Source organism: Lithobates pipiens, unplaced genomic scaffold, assembly GCF_037356315.1.
Source record: "Lithobates pipiens isolate NorthernLeopardFrog02 unplaced genomic scaffold, aLitPip1_a1.2 Scaffold_22, whole genome shotgun sequence".
NCBI classification, from domain to species: domain Eukaryota; kingdom Metazoa; phylum Chordata; class Amphibia; order Anura; family Ranidae; genus Lithobates; species Lithobates pipiens.
In genome coordinates, this window is record NW_027507784.1 from 5,197,500 (window position 1) to 5,216,818 (window position 19,319).

A 19,319-nucleotide genomic window follows, 5' to 3' on the forward strand; every position below is an offset into this window, starting at 1 on the left:
TCCTTTCACTAACAAACCCCACAACTTCCCTCCCAGCAGTAACCACACTTTTACAAGAATTTGGTCATCTTTCTCTGTATAAGGTGAACATCTCCAAATCACAAATGCTCCCTATACCACTTCCTAACAAATTGAACGACCAGATAACAGCGTCCTCTGAATTCTCCTGGGCCCAACATTAATGTATACAGTATTTTGGAGTTAAAATAACTTCCCCCAGCTCCTCACTCTTCAAAGCCAATTATGAGTCTCTTCTAAGCAACGTACGGAAACAAAAAAGTTCGTTCTCTGAAATTGCAAGTCTCTTGAGCGGGTAGATCATCAGTTATGAAGATGTCAATATTACCAACTATACTATACTACTTCAGAACACTGCCAATGCCACTTACCATATCTTATCTTCATTCAGAGTCTGCAATCTACTTTGAACCTCTTTATCTGGGAAAAACAACAACCTCGCTTCAGGAATAAGATCTTATACAGACCTAAATCAGCAACTGGGATGGAAGTGTCTAACTTAAAATTCTATTACCATGCAGTCATCCTGGACCAAGTTAAAGCATGGTGGCACCCACTTCCCGACAATGGGTACACATCGAACAAACAATACTGTGTCACCCGCTAAAAGGTCTGTTAGGAGCACTGTCATTGGGACTTCCATCCCCCCTGTCCAAATACCTTACCATGATAGCCGCAGCAAAATCCTGGCATTTCAGTGGATCCTCACAACCTTGCCAGACCACCTCTACTCTTCCTCTGTGCTCCCTCATAATTTTCACTAATGACCCCTCTCTCAGCAGTTGGACGGAATCAGGAATCTCTACCATCGGACACCTTTACGAAGGAGCGACACTACATTCTTACTCAGATTTACAATTGCGTTTCAACCTGCCAAACAAAGACTTCTACAAGTACTTATGTATCAGACACGTAATTCACTTTATCCGCAAGGAACAGATCAAAATTACACCGGATCTCCTATCCTTTATCCATGACTACTCCACTAATCAAAAAGGAATATCATAATTTTACCAAAGGTTCCTGTCTCCCTCTTCAAAGCAAAAATCTCATTCTATGACGTCGAAAAAGACCTCTCTCAAACCTTCCGTATTCTACAATGGCCCAACGCCACCAACAATGTACTTAAACATTCAAGATGTACTACACACTGAGAACCCCAACTAAAACTTGTCCACCGTTGGTACTACACTCCAACAGGCATATTCAGGTTCTCTCCCTCCTACTCCCCATTTTGTTGGAGACAATGTGGAGAACAAGGATCCCTGCTGTACATGTGGTGGAAGTGTCCTAAAATATTTCCATTCTGGATCAGGCCAGGTGACAGAATAATCAGCTCTCTGGGAGGGAGGGTTTGCCTCCCTCCCAGACTGCGATATTGTGTCAATCTCACCATTTTTATCGGTGAGATTGACACCTTGTGAGCCCCATTGCGGGAACCAGCGCCGAACTGGCTCGCTCATCCGGAAAGGAAAAAATAGTTTTATGAGTGACAAGCATTGCTGACATTGAGGCTGGGTTCACACTGGTTCGGGGATCCGACTTGGATCCCTGCCAATACCAGGCACTGTGTTTGGTATGAATTATGAGGGGGAACTGCACGCTAAATTTTAAATAAAAAAACGGCATGGGTCCCCCCCCCTTGGGTCTGATATGGATTTTAAGGGGAACCCCCTACACCGAAAAAACGGCGTGGAGGTCCCCCCCAAAATCCATACCAGACCCTTATCTGAGCACGCAGCCCGGCCGGTCAGGAAAGGGGGTGGGGACATTGTGGGGACATTAACATTGAGTGTGGTGGCTACAACTCATATAGGTGTGAATCCAGCCTCGGGGGGAGGGGTAACCATACAAAAATAATAATAATAATAATAAGAGCAGCATTAGAGAAAACTTACATAGGACAGGCCTCCAGATTGGATGAGTTCTAGGGGGGCCCGGATTTTGAAGGTATTTGTGACGGGGTCATCCTGGAAGATGTAGTAGACGTAATTCTTGACGTGACTCTGATTGAAGTAAATGTTCAGATCATTAAACTGACATTTATGGAAGGTGGCTCTCATCTCGCTCAGTCCGCAGGTCAGGTCTGGAACAACCTGTGACAAAGCTTTAAATGGAACAAAAATATAATGTATTATCTTTCAGGGACCCCTTTGTATAATCTAAAAATTACATTGCCACATTCTGCAGCTGTGAGCTTGATACCAATGTCTTTATGGACCTTGCTTTGTGCACTGGTGCTCAGTCATGTTGGAACAGGAAGGGACCGTCCCCAAACTGTTCTCACAAAGTTGGGAGCATGAAATTGTCCAAAATGTCTTGGCATGCTGATGCCTTAAGAGTTCCCTTCACTGAAACTAAGGGGCCAAGCCCAACCCCTGAAAAACAACCCCCCCCACACCATAATCCCCCCCCCAACACCATAATCCCCCCTCCCCCAACACCATAATCCCCCTCCACAAAAAGAGTTGGACCAGTGCACAAAGCAAGGTCCATAAAGACAAGGATGAGTGAGTTTTGGGTGGAGGAATTTGACTGAACTGCACAGAGTCCTAACCTCAACCCGATAGAACACCTTTGGAATGAATTAGAGTGGAGACTGCAAACTAGGCTTTCTCGTCCAACATCAGTGCCTGAGCTCACAAATGCTCTTCTGGAAGAATGATCAAACATTCCCATAGACACACTCCTAAACCTTGTGGACGGCCTTCCCAGAAGAGTTGAGGCTGTTATAGCTGCAAAGGGTGGACCAAATCAATATTGAACCCTCCGGACTAAGACTGGGATACCATTAAAGTTCATGTGTGTGTGTAAAGGCAGGCGTCCCAATACTTTTGGTAATATAGTGTATATAAGAGACATTACATGTCAACAAGTCGTAAAACAATTGAACCAGGGGCTCCCGCAGTGTTTCCCAGGCCTTCCCATTCCACAGGGGACCCCAGAATCTCAGGAACCAGCCTCCTCTCAGTAAGCATGAGGACATTGGGAAACATGTGTTATCTCTGTGATTAATGACCTCAGAAGAGACTTGTATGATGTCACTACAATGTAAAAATGTAACCGAGAATGCAGCCATTCCAGCAAGATCTGTGCCGGAATAGCTGCATTGGAGGCCAGGGGCATTGGAGGCCAGGGGCATTGGAGGGCATACAAAGGTCACCTGCCATTAGTCACATAGAGGGTTTGTTGGCACACTTTTTAAAGTAATAAAGAAAATAGAAAAAAAAAAAGATTTTTACAAAATAAACAAAAATAATTAAAAACAATTTATAACATGCCCATCGAGTGCTGGGTACGTGTATGTAAATATTATTTGTGCCCATAAAACAACCAACTGAAGCCTTTCAGAAAGCTCCCTTATCTTGGGCGAGAAGAGCTGCCGTGGTCAAAATGTCTATTCTCCCTACCATACTTCACCTTTTCAGAACGCTCCCGATACCACCGCCAGCATCCTATCTACAGAAACTACCTTACACCTTTTCATCTGTGGTGGCAGGAGACCAAGATTCAAAACCTAATTTCTCTTCAGGCCTAAAGTAGCTGTGGGAATGGGAATCCCTAATCTCAAAGCGTTATCACCAAGCAGAGATTTCAGACCAACTCAAGTCCACATATAAGGACCATCTCTGGACCTCTATTGAACATCATCTTTTAGGATCACCTCTGCAAAAGCACCTTAGGTGCCATCCTTCTGGGCGCTCAACCCATCTGTATCCCCCTATATTACAATTAGGGCAGCCTTTTCTACCTGGGGAACTTTATGGAGAAGTACCCTGAAATGATACTCAGCGGACTTCCGTTCTCTCCCAATAACATCATTGGATCTTCTAGCTCACGACCTTTCCTTATCCAACTGGGTATCTGCTGGCCTATCTACATTCAACCTGCTAATGAACTCTTCCACAATACGCCCATTCTATGAACTTCAAACATCATACAACCTTCCAAAATCAGACTTCTACAAATATCTTTGCCTCAGATCTATTCCGACAAACTTAAGCAAACAAATCACTGGATCCCCTTGGATATTCTAACTCCATCACTAAGAATAAAAAAGGAGTTTCCTTTTTCTACCACCAATCTTACTTGACTAATAGTCCTACTAGGTTCCACCTACCCTTAGATTAACAGCCAGTCCCACCATATTGCACTTAGATTGGCCATAAGTCCCACCAGGTTCTATCTTTCCTATATTAATTGCCAGTCCCACCAGGTTTCACCCTTTCACATATTAATTGCCAGTTCCACCAGATTACATTGTTCTTTAGACTGACTGCCAGTTCCTCTGACCTGCCCTGTTGCCTATCTTGACTGCCAGTCCCATGCCAGTCCCATAAAGTTCCACCCTTCCTAAGCCCTTGTACACGAGGTCGGAGAATCCGTCGGAATGTGTCCTATCGGACCGTGTCGTCGGATAATGCGACTGTGTGTGGTCTGCATCTGACTGATTCAGTTGGAATATCCGTCGGACCCAATTTTCCAACATGTTGGAAATATTTTCCAACCAACTGGTCCGATAGGACATACTCCGATCATGTGTAGAGAATTTTGATCAGACCAAGTGCCACGCATGCTCAGATCAAATTCCTACATCAAAGCTATTGGCTACTAGCCTGAATGTAGTCCCATCGTAACAAAATTACGTCATCACGTTCTGAAAGATCGGATTTTTCGCCAACTTTGTCCGACCGTGTGTATGCAACAGTTTCGGACAAGATCCGATGGACAAAATCTGACGGATTTGGTTGTGGAAATCTCCGACCCGTGTGTACAGGGGCTAAGACTGATTGAAAGTCCCACCAGGTCCCCCCTTCCTCATATTGACTACCAGTCCCACTCTTCCTTATCTTGACTGCCAGTCCCACCAGATCGCACTTCCAATCCCACCAGGTCCCTTTATCTAAGTATAATTGTTACACTACCTGGTGGGACTGCCAGGAACTTCCTGAACCATTCAGCCACATTTGCATTGTGTACTGCTCTGTAATGCAAACTTATTGAAGACAGCTTTGAATTACTGGAGCAGAGTGACGCAGCGGAAGCGTGGTGGGCCCATAACCTAGAGGTTGATGGACTGAAACCATCCTCTGCTAAGTTGGCTTTTTATATGCCAATCTATACTTGACAGCTTGAATTAATGTTGAATTCAATGAGACTTCTTGGTTGAAAATGTTTTAAAACTTCAGCTAAACCACAACCGCTCAAACTTTTCAGAAGTTCTCTCATCTCTGCTCCCCAGTGATGTCACACAATCAAAACCCAACTGACATTTTTGCTATTCCTGAGTCTATTCAAAGCTAAAATAAAATGTTCTGGCTGAGATTGAATTTTAAATGGTTTCTTAATATTATTGGCATTGCTAGATGACTTTAACTACAGTGTAAAATATTGCAAAAAATCGGGTGACTCCTCGAATTCTTGCATACATACCGGTGACTTTATATGGATCTTTGCAAAAACATCTGAATTGATCTCCCCTCTGCTGCCATTCCTCGTCCGCTTTACATGTTTCTGCACAATCATAAAAAAAGACAACATAGGATACTGATGAGGGCAAATAAAACTTATGGGGTACCTTTATACACTAAATTGGATAATATTAGGAAGACATAATAAGAAATATGTGTAGCACTGACCCCTAAAGGAGCTGCTGGTTTTGTTGGGCTTACCCTTACCTTCTTGACCTCGTATTGTCTAGGGGTTTCCCGAGGTAGATGGCCCAAAGAATTGCAGAAACTGACACTGAAGCCACTTTTGGGATATTTATATGAGAAAAAGTCGACAAAACAGTCTCTCCATGAAGGGTAGAGGGTTGGGTAGGAAGTTCAGGTACTTTTGGAACTGCAAAAGATAGGAAGTCTCTCACTATAGAAATCCAGAGAATTACCGTTCACAACTGGATTCTCACAGCTACCGGATAGACCTCCTCTCACCAGGCCTAGCAGCCGATAGAGTGTTTAAGTAGAACAAAGTCTCTGCCACAGACTTGAATGTAACTGAGGGACGTAGGTAAATTTAGAGAGCTATCATATGGTACCAGTATCTTGCAGCCGGTCCGGCGATACCGCATGAGTGTAGATTCACTTAGTGTCCTTCAACTGAGCCTCCAGGCTCCTTCTTAGAAGCCAGCCTTCAGCGTGGCCTTCTCCCGAAGATTCCTCCCCTGGTTGCTTCTCCAGTTGCTGGGCCTCTCCACAGATGAGACGGCACCGGACCACCTTTGAATCCTACTCTCATTTACTTTGCCTCGGGTTAGCCAACCCTGAGACTCGGAATTGGATGGATCCGCACCCCAGGCCATGAGGGCCATGGGGGCTGGTCAGGAGGACCAAACAGACAGAAAGATCTTCTGGACCGGAACCCAGAATCACGTGATGTCAGTACCTTAAATACCCTTTCCCAGAATACACAGCAGGATGACACACCCACTGGGTTGGTTCTGAGAAAGAATGACACTCAATACGCCTAACTAGACTGCTTTCTCACACTTGCCAGTGGTGACAGCGACACCTGTGGGCAAGGAGAACCCAGTGCAATCCAGCTAGACTGGCACTGAAATCACAATTTGGCATAATTAACCTTAAAACCCAACTGTGATTTTAGGAATTGGAAAAAACACATAGCGCGTGCTCATCAGTAGCCGGCACTACATATGGTACTATAGAATGAGTGAATTGGTTTGGAAACCCAATGAATCTGAAAATGTTGATTTTTTTTTTAAATTCTTCTGTGTATGCAAAAAAAAAAAAAAAATCATCTAGTCTGCAGAGAAGTACAGCTTCCTCTTATATTCTATTAGATCAAAAACTGATGAAACATTTTCCTCCACGGACCATCATCGTCAGATTTTTCCCAAATGTAATTTTATGGCAAAAACAATAATTGTATCTTCACTAAAATTTCAACAAAATTGGCCTTTGTCCACCTCCGACCTGCCATATGGACAAATGATGGCGGGCGGGATCACCTCTTGTTTTGTGCCAACATCATATGACATCGCTCAGTCTCACCATGATCGCATGCCCGTGGAAGCATGTGCCGTGACGATCCCGGGTGTGCTGTGTCCCTGGGATGTGGCGTTACCGATCTCAGTAAACAGCCTCATCTGCGGCTCTTTACCCATGTGATCAGCCATGTCCAATCCCAGATGATCACATGTAAACAAGGAGATGCAGTTTATCAGCTCTCCTGACCTCACACTTACAGAGTATGGGAAGAGGAGAACAAATCAGTGCCCTGATTTCAGTGCAGCCCCATCAGTGCCCATTATTGATGCCACTCTGTGCCCATCTGTGATGCCAATGCATGCCCATCAGTGCCTCCTAACAGTGCTCATAAGTGCAGCATATCAGTGCCATCTATCAGTACCCATCAGTGCTACATATTAGTGCCTCCTCATCAATGTCACCCTATCAGTGCCCATCATCAGTGCTGCATATTAGTGCCTCTTCAGTGCCATCCATCAGTGCCCATCAGTGCTGACCATCAGCGCCGCCTATCCATGCTACCTATCATTGCTCATTAGTGCCCCCTAACAGTGCTCATAAGTGCGGCATATCAGTGCCATCTATCAGTACCCATCAGTGCTGCATATTAGTACCTCCTTATCAATGTCACCCCATCAGTGCCCAATATCAGTGCTGCATATTAGTGCCTCTTCAGTGCCACCCATCAGTGCCCATCAGTGCTGACCATCAGCGCCGCCTATCCGTGCCACCTATCATTGCTCATAGGCGCCACTTATCAGTGTCCATTATTACCCCCTAACAATGCTCATAAGTGCTGCCATCTGTCAGTGCCCATCAGTGCCGCCTCATCAGTGCCCAACAGTGAAGGAGAAAAATTACTTATTTACAACATTTTCTGACAGGAAAACTTTTTTTCCCAAAATTTTCTGTCTTTTTTTCATCTTTTTAGCAAAAAATGAAAAACCGCAGAGGTGATTAAATACCATCAAAAGGAAGCTCTATTTCTATCTCTATTTTTCTGCTAGTCTCACCACAGTTTGATCTTTATTTGTTTCTTTATGTATTTTCTCCACTCCTTGGATTTCCTTAAGAAGGAACTGCAACTGGGCTCTACATGAGTTCTTCCGTTTGACCCCCTCCGCTATTAATTTCCCTCTCATATAAGCCTTATGTGCTTCCCAAAGTACAACTGGAGATATATTTTCTGCACCATTCTCCTTAAAAAAAGAGATCCAAGTCTAACTCTAGATCTTTGGCCACTCTAGGGCCATGTAGAAGACACTCATCTAGCCTCCAGATTAAGGGATCCTTCACATCAAGGACATCCAATACTGGAACGTGATCTCACAACGTTATTGGTTTCTTTTCTACTTTTAACAGTCCTTCTAAAAGCTGATGGTCTAGAAGAATGTGACCAAATCTTGAATATGAGGAGCGTACTTGTGACCCCGAGACGACGTGATATATCACGAAACGCGTAGGGTGGTGTGACACGCTACTTTTTTGCCTCTCAACATTAACCGGAATAAGGATACAATTGTGGAGAATTGCGCTCGGCCGACGCTTCCCACTATGATATGCCTTCTCTTACAGTAACCTTGTAAGTGTATTTCTTTTTTCATTAAATTTTAATAAATGATATTACACTATTTGGAGCGCTTTTTTTCCTTTCTGTGGTGGACCATTCGCTCTTTTTATTGGAATATTTCCGAATTGTGGTCTGGTCTGAGAATGGAAGCATTGCTGGAGGACTAAGGCACATGTATGGTCTGGCTTGACCTCTTAAAGCGTAACTTACTAGGACGTCTGGTAAGGAGCCAATCTTATCTTTTTGGTGGTGGTGCACCTCAGCATGGTTTATGAGTTGGAATACGAATCAGGAAGCCGAAGTTATCTGTGACACGTGGTGTTTTTTATAGTTCACTTTTCTGGTCTTACTCTAAGGACTATAACAAAAGGACTCATTGAGATCTTATATGATTAGTTTATGATTTGTTCATTTGCACAATATATTTTGCACTTTAGTGTATAGTGTGGTATAATATTTTTGTGATTCACTGCACATGCAATTCGTGACACTGTTGTACTTGCACTTTTAAGAGTGCTTTCAGTGTATGCGAAACATTTTGGGATTCACTATATATATATAATAAGTGATATTATTTTATATGTGTTGTTTTTATTTGCATTATACGAGGAGTTTTTTTTTTTTTTGTGCAATAGGGGACATTGCACTTCAAATCACTATTGCTTTCCATTTTAGTCTCTCGGGTGAAGGGCGTATACCCTATTATTAATTTCTAGGGATTGCGCGGTTCTTCTTGTCTAATAGTATGTAAAATATATTCCTTTGGGATACAAGATTCTCCATACATCTAATCGTCGTCGATGTATCTTATGTTTAATCGCCCTGAGTTGCCCCCCTTTAGACTCTAAAGACATAGGCTGGGTATCCAAGACTGGATCAAAAACAAATTGAATGTCTCCTGCTAATATTCATTTCCCTTCTCGAAAACCTAAATTTACTAAGAACCCCCTTCAAAAAAAAGGGGAAGGCCGTCTGTTGGGGCAATATACATTTACCAAAGTGCAATCGATATTATATTAAGGACCCTTTCTGTCGTCCTTCTGGGTCTAACTTTATTGCTTTCACCATGAATGGTGTATTCCTGTCAAATCCTACTGCAGCGCCCCTTGATCTCTTATTGGGGGAATACCCATAATACCATATCGGAAATTATTTTGAGCTAAAGCTAATTTTGGAGAAATTTACGAAAATACTCTGACAGGGGTCCGTTCAACTTAAACACAATGATAGTACCAACATCCCAAGAAAGATATATGCACAAAAAGTTTGGAGGTAAGGGACTTTTACGGTGCCAAAAATTAAGAATAACAAAAAATATACTGAAAAAAATATCTAAATGTATTTAACTCATACTCCACATATATAAAAAATCCAACATTTAATACATTTCCCTATGGTCTATAACAGACACCTGGTACAAAGAAACAGGTGACATTCTATTAAGGACCAACAGAGTTTCCATCCCAATACGTTCAACATGTTTCGCCTTGATCGGCTTCTTCAGGAACAAGGGACTAGATGGGACTAGATGTTCATATCACAAAGAGACAATGTGTTACTCTCTAAATATTCATAGAAAAAAGAAAGAATCAATTAATAAATAAATAACAGCAGAACAACAAAACTTTGTGGTATAGATAACATAACAATATGTACACAACATCAACCATAATATCACAATTTTGCAGCTCAAAGATTGCAAATGTGTGAAGAGAAAGAAAGAAAAAAGAAAAAAAAAATTTGGAGAGGAGGATTAACCCCTTTAACCACTTGCCGACCGCCGCACGCCGATGTAAGTCGGCAGAATGGCACGGGCAGGCATAAGGGCTTACATGTACGTCCTTGCCTGCCCGCCGGTCGGGGGCCCGATCGGTCCCCCGCCCGGTGCCTGCGGCGGTCGGTATTCGTTCGGGAGCGATCCCGGACGAGGGGACGGCCATTCATTCATGGCCACCCCCTCTCGATCGCTCCCGGCGAATGAAAATGTCCGGTGACATCACTTCCTCTCCTGTAATGTAAACACAGGAGAGGAAGTGATGTATTCTCTCCTCCGTGTCGGTAGTTTTCGTTCCGGCACCGAGGAGAGAGGTTCGGTGAGTTGCACCAACACACCCCACATACAGTAGAACATGCCAGGCACACTCACACCCCCCCTTTACCCCCGATCACCCCCCAATTACCCCTGCCCCCCCAGTCACAGTGACACCAATTGCTTTTTTTTTTTTTGCATTGGTGTCATTTGTGACTGTAGTAACTGTTAGGGCAGTTAGGGTTAGCCCCCTTTAGTTCTAAGGTACCCCCCTAACCCCCCCAATAAAGGTTTAACCCCGTGATCACCCCCCGTCGCCAGTGTCACTAAGGCTGGGTTCACATTGCAGCGGTTTATGAGAACGAATGTGATTCGCACCGCACTGCAGTGCAAATCACATCCGATCTCTGTGCGATTCGAGTTCAGCCATACAGATAATATGGCTGAATTCGTGTCGCACCCGCCGCACCCGCCGCACCCGCCGCAAATTCGCACGGGACCCTTTTTTTGGCCCGCAGCAGAATCGGATCGCATGGGTGTTCACACCATGCGATCCGAGTTTGCAGATCGCACTGCGATATGCGAACTGATCTGGGGGTGTCATTAACATTTCACTGACACTCCCAGCAGTTCGCATAGGGCAGTGTGAACTGCCGCCGGGAGGCATGCGATGCGGGAACCCGCTGCGGATTCATGGCGTTCCCGCATCGCTCCAGTGTGAACCCAGCCTAATAAGCGATCATTTTTCTGATCGCTGTATTAGTGTCACAGGTGACGCTAGTTAGGCAGGTAGGTATTTAGGTTCGCCGCAGCTTTTTATAGCGCCAGGGACCCCCATATACTACCGCATAAAGCCCCCTGATTTCCCCCTAGTTAACCCTTTCACCTGTGATCACCATATAACTGTTACAGGTGACGCTGGTTGGTTAGTTATTTTTTTTATAGTTTCAGGGCACCCGCCATTTATTACCTAATAAAGGTTTAACCCCCTGATCACCCGGCGGGTGTCATTTGTGACTGTAATAACTGTTAGGGCAGTTAGGGTTAGCCCCCTTTAGTTCTAAGGTACCCCCCTAACCCCCCCAATAAAGGTTTAACCCCGTGATCACCCCCCGTCGCCAGTGTCACTAAGGCTGGGTTCACATTGCAGCGGTTTATGAGAACGGATGTGATTCGCACCGCACTACAGTGCAAATCACATCCGATCTCTGTGCGATTCGAGTTCAGCCATACAGATAGTATACAGATAGTATACAGATATTATGGCTGAATTCGTGTCGCGCCCGCCGCACCCGCCGCAAACTCGCACGGGACCCTTTTTTTGGTCCGCAGCAGAATCGGATCGCATGGGTGTTCACACCATGCGATCCGAGTTTGCAGATCGCACTGCGATATGCAAACTGATCTGGGGGTGTCATTAACATTTCACTGACACTCCCAGCAGTTCGCATAGGGCAGTGTGAACTGCCGCCGGGAGGCATGTGATGCGGGAACCCGCCGCGCATTCGTGGCGTTCCCGCATCGCTCCAGTGTGAACCCAGCCTAATAAGCGATCGTTTTTCTGATCACTGTATTAGTGTCACAGGTGACGCTAGTTAGGCAGGTAGGTATTTAGGTTCGCCGCAGCTTTTTATAGCGCCAGGGACCCCCATATACTACCGCATAAAGCCCCCTGATTGCCCCCTAGTTAACCCTTTCACCAGTGATCACCATATAACTGTTACAGGTGACGCTGGTTGGTTAGTTATTTTTTTTATAGTTTCAGGGCACCCGCCATTTATTACCTAGTCTCACTAGTGTACCCCTAAATTTAGGGGTGTCTACTTTCCAAAATGGGGTCATTTGGGGGGGGGTTTGTGCCATCTTGGCATTTTATGGCCTTCAAAACTGTAACGCCCTTAGAAAGCCTGAAGGCGGTGCTTGGTTTTCGGGGGCCCCGTACGTGGCTAGGCTCCCAAAAAGTCCCACATATGTGGTATCCCCGTACTCAGGAGAAGCAGCAGAATTTATTTTGGGGTGTCATTTCACATATGCCCATAGCATGTGTGAGCAATATATCATTTAGTGACAACTTTGTGAAAAAAAAATAAAAAAAAAATTAAAGTTTGTAATTTTCCCGCAACTTGTGGCAAAATATAAAATATTCCATGGACTCAAAATGCCTCTCAGCAAATAGCTTGGGGTGTCTACTTTCTAAAATGGGGTCATTTGTGGGGGTTTTGTGCCATCTTGGCATTTTATGGCCTTCAAAACTGTAATAGGTAGTGAGGAGTGAAGTCAAATATTTACGCCCTTAGAAAACCTGAAGGCGGTTCTTGGTTTTCGGGGCCCCGTACGCGGCTAGGCTCCCAAAAAGTCCCACATATGTGGTATCCCCGTACTCAGGAGAAGCAACAGAATTTATTTTGGGGTGTCATTTCACATATGCCCATAGCATGTGTGAGCAATATATCATTTAGTGACAACTTTGTGTAAAAAAAAAAAAAAAAAAATTTTTTTGTCATTATTCAATCGCTTGAGGCAAAAAAATAAAATATTCAATGGGCTCAACATGCCACTTATCAATTTCCTTAGGGGGTCTACTTTCCAAAATGGGGTCATTTGGGGGGGTTTTGTACTGCCCTGCCATTTTAGCACCTCAAGAAATGAGATAGGCAGTCGTAAACTAAAAGCTGCGTAAATTCCAGAAAACGTACCTTAGTTTGTAGATGTGACAACTTTTGCGCAAACCAATAAATATACAATTATTGACTTTTTTTTTACCAAAGACATGTGGCTGAATACATTTTGGCCTAAATGTATGACTAAAATTGAGTTTATTGGATTTTTCTAATAACAAAAAGTAGAAAATATCATTTTTTTTCAAAATTTGCGGTCTTTTTACGTTTATATCGCAAAAAATAAAAATCGCAGAGGCAATCAAATACCATCAAAAGAAAGCTCTATTTGTGGGAAGAAAAGGACGCAAATTTTGTTTGGGTACAACATTGCATGACCGCGAAATTACCAGTTAAAGCAGCGCAGTGCCAAATTGTAAAAAGACCTCTGGTCATTTACCAGCAAAATGGTCCGGTCTGAAGGTGGTTAAGGACCAACAGAGTTTCCATCCCAATATGTTCAACATGTTTCACCTTGATCGGCTTCTTCAGGAACAAGGGACTAGAGACAATGTGTTACTCTCTAAATATACACAAAAAAAAAAAAAAAAAAAAGAAAGAATCAATTAATAAATAAATAGCAACAGAATATGTACACAACATCAACCATAATATCACAATTTTGCAGCTCAAAGATTGCAAATGTGTGAAGAGAAAGAAAGAAAAAAGAAAAAAAAATTTGGAGAGGAGGATTAACCCCTTTTTGTGTTGATGTTTTTTCCCTTTTTGGAGGTAATGGAACCATTTAACACCTGGATTATGTAAAGGTTTCTTTTTTCCTTTCTTTCTCTTCACACATTTGCAATCTTTGAGCTGCAAAATTGTGATATTATGGTTGATGTTGTGTACATATTGTTATGTTATCTATACCACAAAGTTTTGTTGTTCTGTTGTTCTTTATTTATTAATTGATTCTTTCTTTTTTTATGTATATTTAGAGAGTAACACATTGTCTCTTTGTGATATGAACACTTCTAGTCTCTTGTTCCTGAAGAAGCCGATCAAGGCGAAACATGTTGAACGTATTGGGATGGAAACTCTGTTGGTCTTTAATAGAATGTCACCTGTTTCTTTGTACCAGGAGCCTGTTATAGAATATAGGAAAATGTATTAAATGTTGGATTTTTTTATATATGTGGAGTATGAGTTAAAGAGGAGGGCCGGTTTTGAAAAAAAAAAATAAAAGTCAGCAGCTGCAAACACTGTAGCTGTTGACTTTTAATAAGCTGACTTACCTGTCCAGGATGCCGGCGATGTCGACCGCCCGAGGCTGACCCGTCCCTCGGTCTCGGGTCCCGGCACCGCCATTTTGGGTAAGGGAAACAGGCAGTGGAGCCTTGCGGCTTTACTGCCCGTTTCCTACTGCGCATGAGCGAGTCGCGCAGCGCTTTGTGAATGGGACACTCTGTTTTCTGGGACACACAGTTCCCAGAACACACAGCGCCACCCATTACCCAAAAGACGCCGCACGGAGGAGAGAAGAAAGAAGATCTCCGTGGAGGAGGAAGTGGCAGATTAGGATGATGTGCCTAGCAACAGGCATTTCTGGTAAGTTAAAAAAAATATATTTTTCATTTTATTTTTTAATGATTTTTTTCTAATTTTTAATGTATTTTCTTTTTTCAGGGTGGCCCTCCACTTTAAATAAATTTAGATATTTTTTCAGTATATTTTTTGTTATTCTTAATTTTTGGTACCGTAAAAGTCCCTTACCTCCAAACTTTTTGTGCATATAATTTTGGAGGAACATTTCAGATGAGTTTCTTGTAACATCACCACATTGGCAGCACGTCCTTTTAATTCCCGATATATCTGATGACCTTTAATGGGATTAATTAATCCTCTAACATTATAGGTAATTATTTTTAAGGGAGACATAGTCAAAAAGTATAATTAATAGGATACAATGAATCTTCTTCTAGGATTCCAGGGATATGGCACTCCAATAACAGACATGAATAAACATAAAAAAAAATAAAAATAAACACATACACACATAGAATCCCAGGAGTTAACCCTTCCGTAAGAACCAACAGTCCCTTCAGAGGGAAGTCAATGTCGTGCTCGGCTCTGCAAATGCCCCAGTGGTTGAGCAATGGGGCTGAATTCCCGTTGGGGTGTTCCATATGCTCACAGGAGCCCCCAGCCCTCATCCCCTTCACTGGCTTTAAATATTGTATCGGTTACGTACCTGGTGTTTGGCCACCTGTGAAGGTCACCAGTGATGTGGTGGATAAAAGCACCAAGATTACGAGGGGTTTAGACATGGTGGTTCTTTCTTCAGCAGGTTCGGACCCAGCAGTGATGGCTCCTGGAGAGTCTTCCCTTACCTGACATAGCTGAGATCTGTTGGCTTTATCTAACTCTCATTTATATATAGTTTTATAAAGAAATGAAAATGTAAAAGGTCATTTGATGTTGATCACCAATTTACAGTCGCACGTACGTTCCTTTTTTCCATCTCTTAATCTGAGGAAATTTGATCGTGTTTATGGCCGTATTTGATTTCCCTTATTTTTTTTATTTTTTTTATCTCATTGTGTGAAAGTTTTGCCTTCTATCCAATATGGGCGTGTTTATTACCTTTGGTTATCCATTGAAAGATTGGAGTTGTTTAGAGTTTATAGTTGTTAATTTATCTTATAGGTTTCTTTCCTCGATAAAATGTCTCAGTTTACTGTACATGACCACAATGAGAGGCAAGGCTACGACTTCTATAAAGATTTGGCTGCTATAAATAACATTTATTTGTTTTTTTGTTTTTTTCTTTTTAAAGAGGTAGTCAGAAAGGTGGTCCAGCATTCCCCGAATGCCCAATAAAATAAAACCTAGGCTACTATATTTATAATGCGCTGGTCATCATTTGGTGGAGGGGGGATTATGGTGTGGGGGGAGGGGTGATTATGGTGTGGGGGTGGAGGGGTGATTATGGTGTGGGGGTGGACGGGGGATTATGGTGTGGGGGTGAACGGGGGATTATGGTGTAGGGGGTTGTTTTTCAGGGGTTGGGCTTGGCCCCTTAGTTTCAGTGAAGGGAACTCTTAAAGTGTCAGCATACCAAGACATTTTGGACAATTTCATGCTCCCAATTTTGTGGGAACAGTTTGGGGACGGCCTCTTCCTGTTCCAACATGACTGTTGGACCTTGCTTTGTGCACCGGTGCGCAGTCATGTTGGAACAGGAAGGGCCATCCCATAATACCCCCTCCACCAAATGATTTGGACCAGTCCACAAAATAAGGTCCATAAAGACATGGATGAGCGAATTTGGGGAGGAGGAACTTAACTGGCCTGCACCTCAACCTGAAAGAACACCTTTGGGATGAATTAGAGCAGAGACTGCGAGCCAGGTCTTCTCATCCAGCTGAACGTATCAAAGACAGAGCTTCTTATCTTACACCCAAATCATAAGCCCGCAACCAAAACCTCCTGGTCTCCACCCACCGTCTTTGGGCAGACTATCTCCCCAAAGACCAAGGCCAAGAGTCTCGGGGTTATTTTAGATGCACAAATGTCAATGGATGCACAAATAGGATCTGTAGTCAGTGGATCTCACCATCTGCTGCGCATGCTTCGCAGACTCATCCCTTTTAGCCCAAAGAATGACAAAGCAGTGGTAGTTGGAACAATCATTAATTCACGACTGGACTACGCAAACTCGCTTTACATAGGATTACCACAATATCAACTTGTGCGATTACAACTGATCCAAAACACGGCGGCAAGGCTGATAACAGGAAAAAAAAACCTGGGAATCCATTTCTCCTTCACTGAGGAGCTTACATTGGCTAACCGTAAAAAATCGGATCACGTTCAAGACCCTTTGCCTCACCCACAAATGCGTGCATAGAGAAGCTCCGCAATACCTAATGGAGAAAATAAATCATTACACACCAAACCGCAGTCTTCCATCAGCCAACAAAAACCTCCTCCTCGTGCCCAAATCCCGGTATAAATCCAAGGGTGATCGGAGATTCGCTGTCCAAGGGCCTCGGCTATGGAATGCTCTACCAATCAACATCCACCTGGAAGAAAATCACCTGGCTTTTAGGAAAAAACTCAAGACCTTCCTCTTTTAGCAGATGATCAAAGCTCGCCACAACGCCTAGAGGCGATTCAGTTCACGTTATGCGCTATACAAGTATTTCATTCATTCATTCATTCATCCAACATCAGTGCCTGACCTCACAAATGTGCTTCTGGAAGAATGGTCAAACACTCCCATAGACAAACTCCTAAACCTTGTGGGCAGCCTTCCCAGAAGAGCTGAAGCTGTTATAGCTGCAAAGGGTGGGCCAACTCAATATTGAAGCCTACGGACTAAGACTGGGATGCCATTAAAGTTCATATGTGTGTTAGGGCCCTCACCAACTACATTTGGTTTCCTCTATCTACCACATCATTCAGGAGTCAAGCCCCCTCACTGAGGTCACGCATTTATATAAGAGAAGATGGGCCCATCTGATAGGTAGACCCATCAGCTCTCAGATGTGGGACAGGATCTGGTACTCCACTTTTAAGTCTTCCAAACGTGTCTTGCAGAGGGAGACATCCATCAAGATCCTCATGCATTGGTATAAGACCCATGAAGTCATTCATACGTATGAGGCTTCGAGCTCAGCTAATTGTTGGAGATGTGGGCTGGTCTTGAGTTCTCTATTTCATATTTTTTGGCAATGTGCTCTGATACAGCCTCTCCGGCATGAAGTAACGTTACTAATACAGAAAGTGGCGGAGATATCTCTACCACTTGACCCGCTACATTACTTACTGGGCCTCCCTTTCTCAGGTATTAAAAAAAACAACAACCGGCTAATTTGTTACATCCTCCTTGCTGCTTAGAGACTTATTCCTTTGTGCTGGCTATCCAACACTCCCCCACCACGGTCCAGACTTCTCCAGCTTATTGCTGAGACTCGAAGAATGGAATACTTGATGGCCACTGTACACAATACTATTCCCCAATTTGACAAAATCTGGGAGCCTTGGGACAGTTCGGAATATGGGACGCAATTTCCGTCCATTGAGTCCTGAAATGTTCGTTTTCCACTCTCTGAATTCACTTGCAGGGGCCTTCCCCCCTCCCATCCCTCACAAATATACACCAAATTGGTACCCCCTAGAGTTTCCTGACCATACTTATATACCCTAAATCAGCTTTGCCTTGCATGCATGACCTCTGTAATATTTCTTTGTTATGCTTTATGCAGTTGATGTCTTCTCTTTCTATTGAGATGTCCACCCCTGTGCTCTGCCTTTGTGGACATTTCTTCTGTGTTTTTCAACCTTTTGTTTATTCCTGGAACTCAAACATTCTGTAACCTTTCCTTTGTAAAAATTTTATAAAAAATATAATAAAAAATAAATAAAAAAAAGTTCATGTGTGTGTAAAGGCAAGTGTCCCAATACTTTTGGTAATATAGTGTAGTTGAAACAAGCTGAAATACGTATACATATTGGGGCTGTTTGACCTGCCAAAGCATTTGTATTTCTTTCCATCCAGTCGTGAAATTTGCACAATTTTGCCACACAGAATAGCCCTGTGGGAATAGTAGAAGACCTGATTTTTTTCTGCTGCAGTTTAGTAACATTTACAGGTCTTATGCCGCGTACACACGGCCAGACTTTTCGACGGACTAGGTCCGACGGAACAAATCCATCGGACAATTCGATCGTGTGTGTGGGGCTCCATCGGACCTTTGCTGTCCAAAAATCTGACGGACTTTAGAAATAGAACATGTTTCAAATCTTTCCGACGGACTCGAGTCCGGTTGAAAAATCAGTTTGTCTGTATGCTAGTCCAACGGAAAAAGGCCAACGCTAGGGCAGCTATTGGCTACTGGCTATGAAGTTCCTTATTCTAGTCCGGTCGTACGTCATCGTGTTCGAATCTGTCGGACTTTGGTGTGATTGTGTGTGGCCAAGTCTGTTCAATGGGAAAGTCCGTCGGAACTGCGCCGAAAGTCTGTCGGGAAGACCGTCGGGCCTAGTCCCTCGAAAAGTCCGGTCGTGTGTACGCAGCATTATCCCTCCTCCAACCTGTGAATGGAGAAGCA

General features: G+C 43.4%; 1 protein-coding gene across 1 annotated transcript in view; it reads right to left on the bottom strand.

Moving 5' to 3' along the window:
• Positions 1–19,319, bottom strand: part of LOC143925260 (uromodulin-like) — a 39,246-nt gene that overhangs the window by 9,062 nt on the left and 10,865 nt on the right. The window contains exons 4-5 of the mRNA XM_077449851.1: positions 5,452–5,532; positions 1,917–2,125 (exon numbers count right to left, since the gene is read on the bottom strand). Of these exons, the coding sequence (XP_077305977.1) occupies positions 1,917–2,125; positions 5,452–5,532 (290 nt within the window). The remainder of the gene's footprint in view (positions 1–1,916; positions 2,126–5,451; positions 5,533–19,319) is intronic.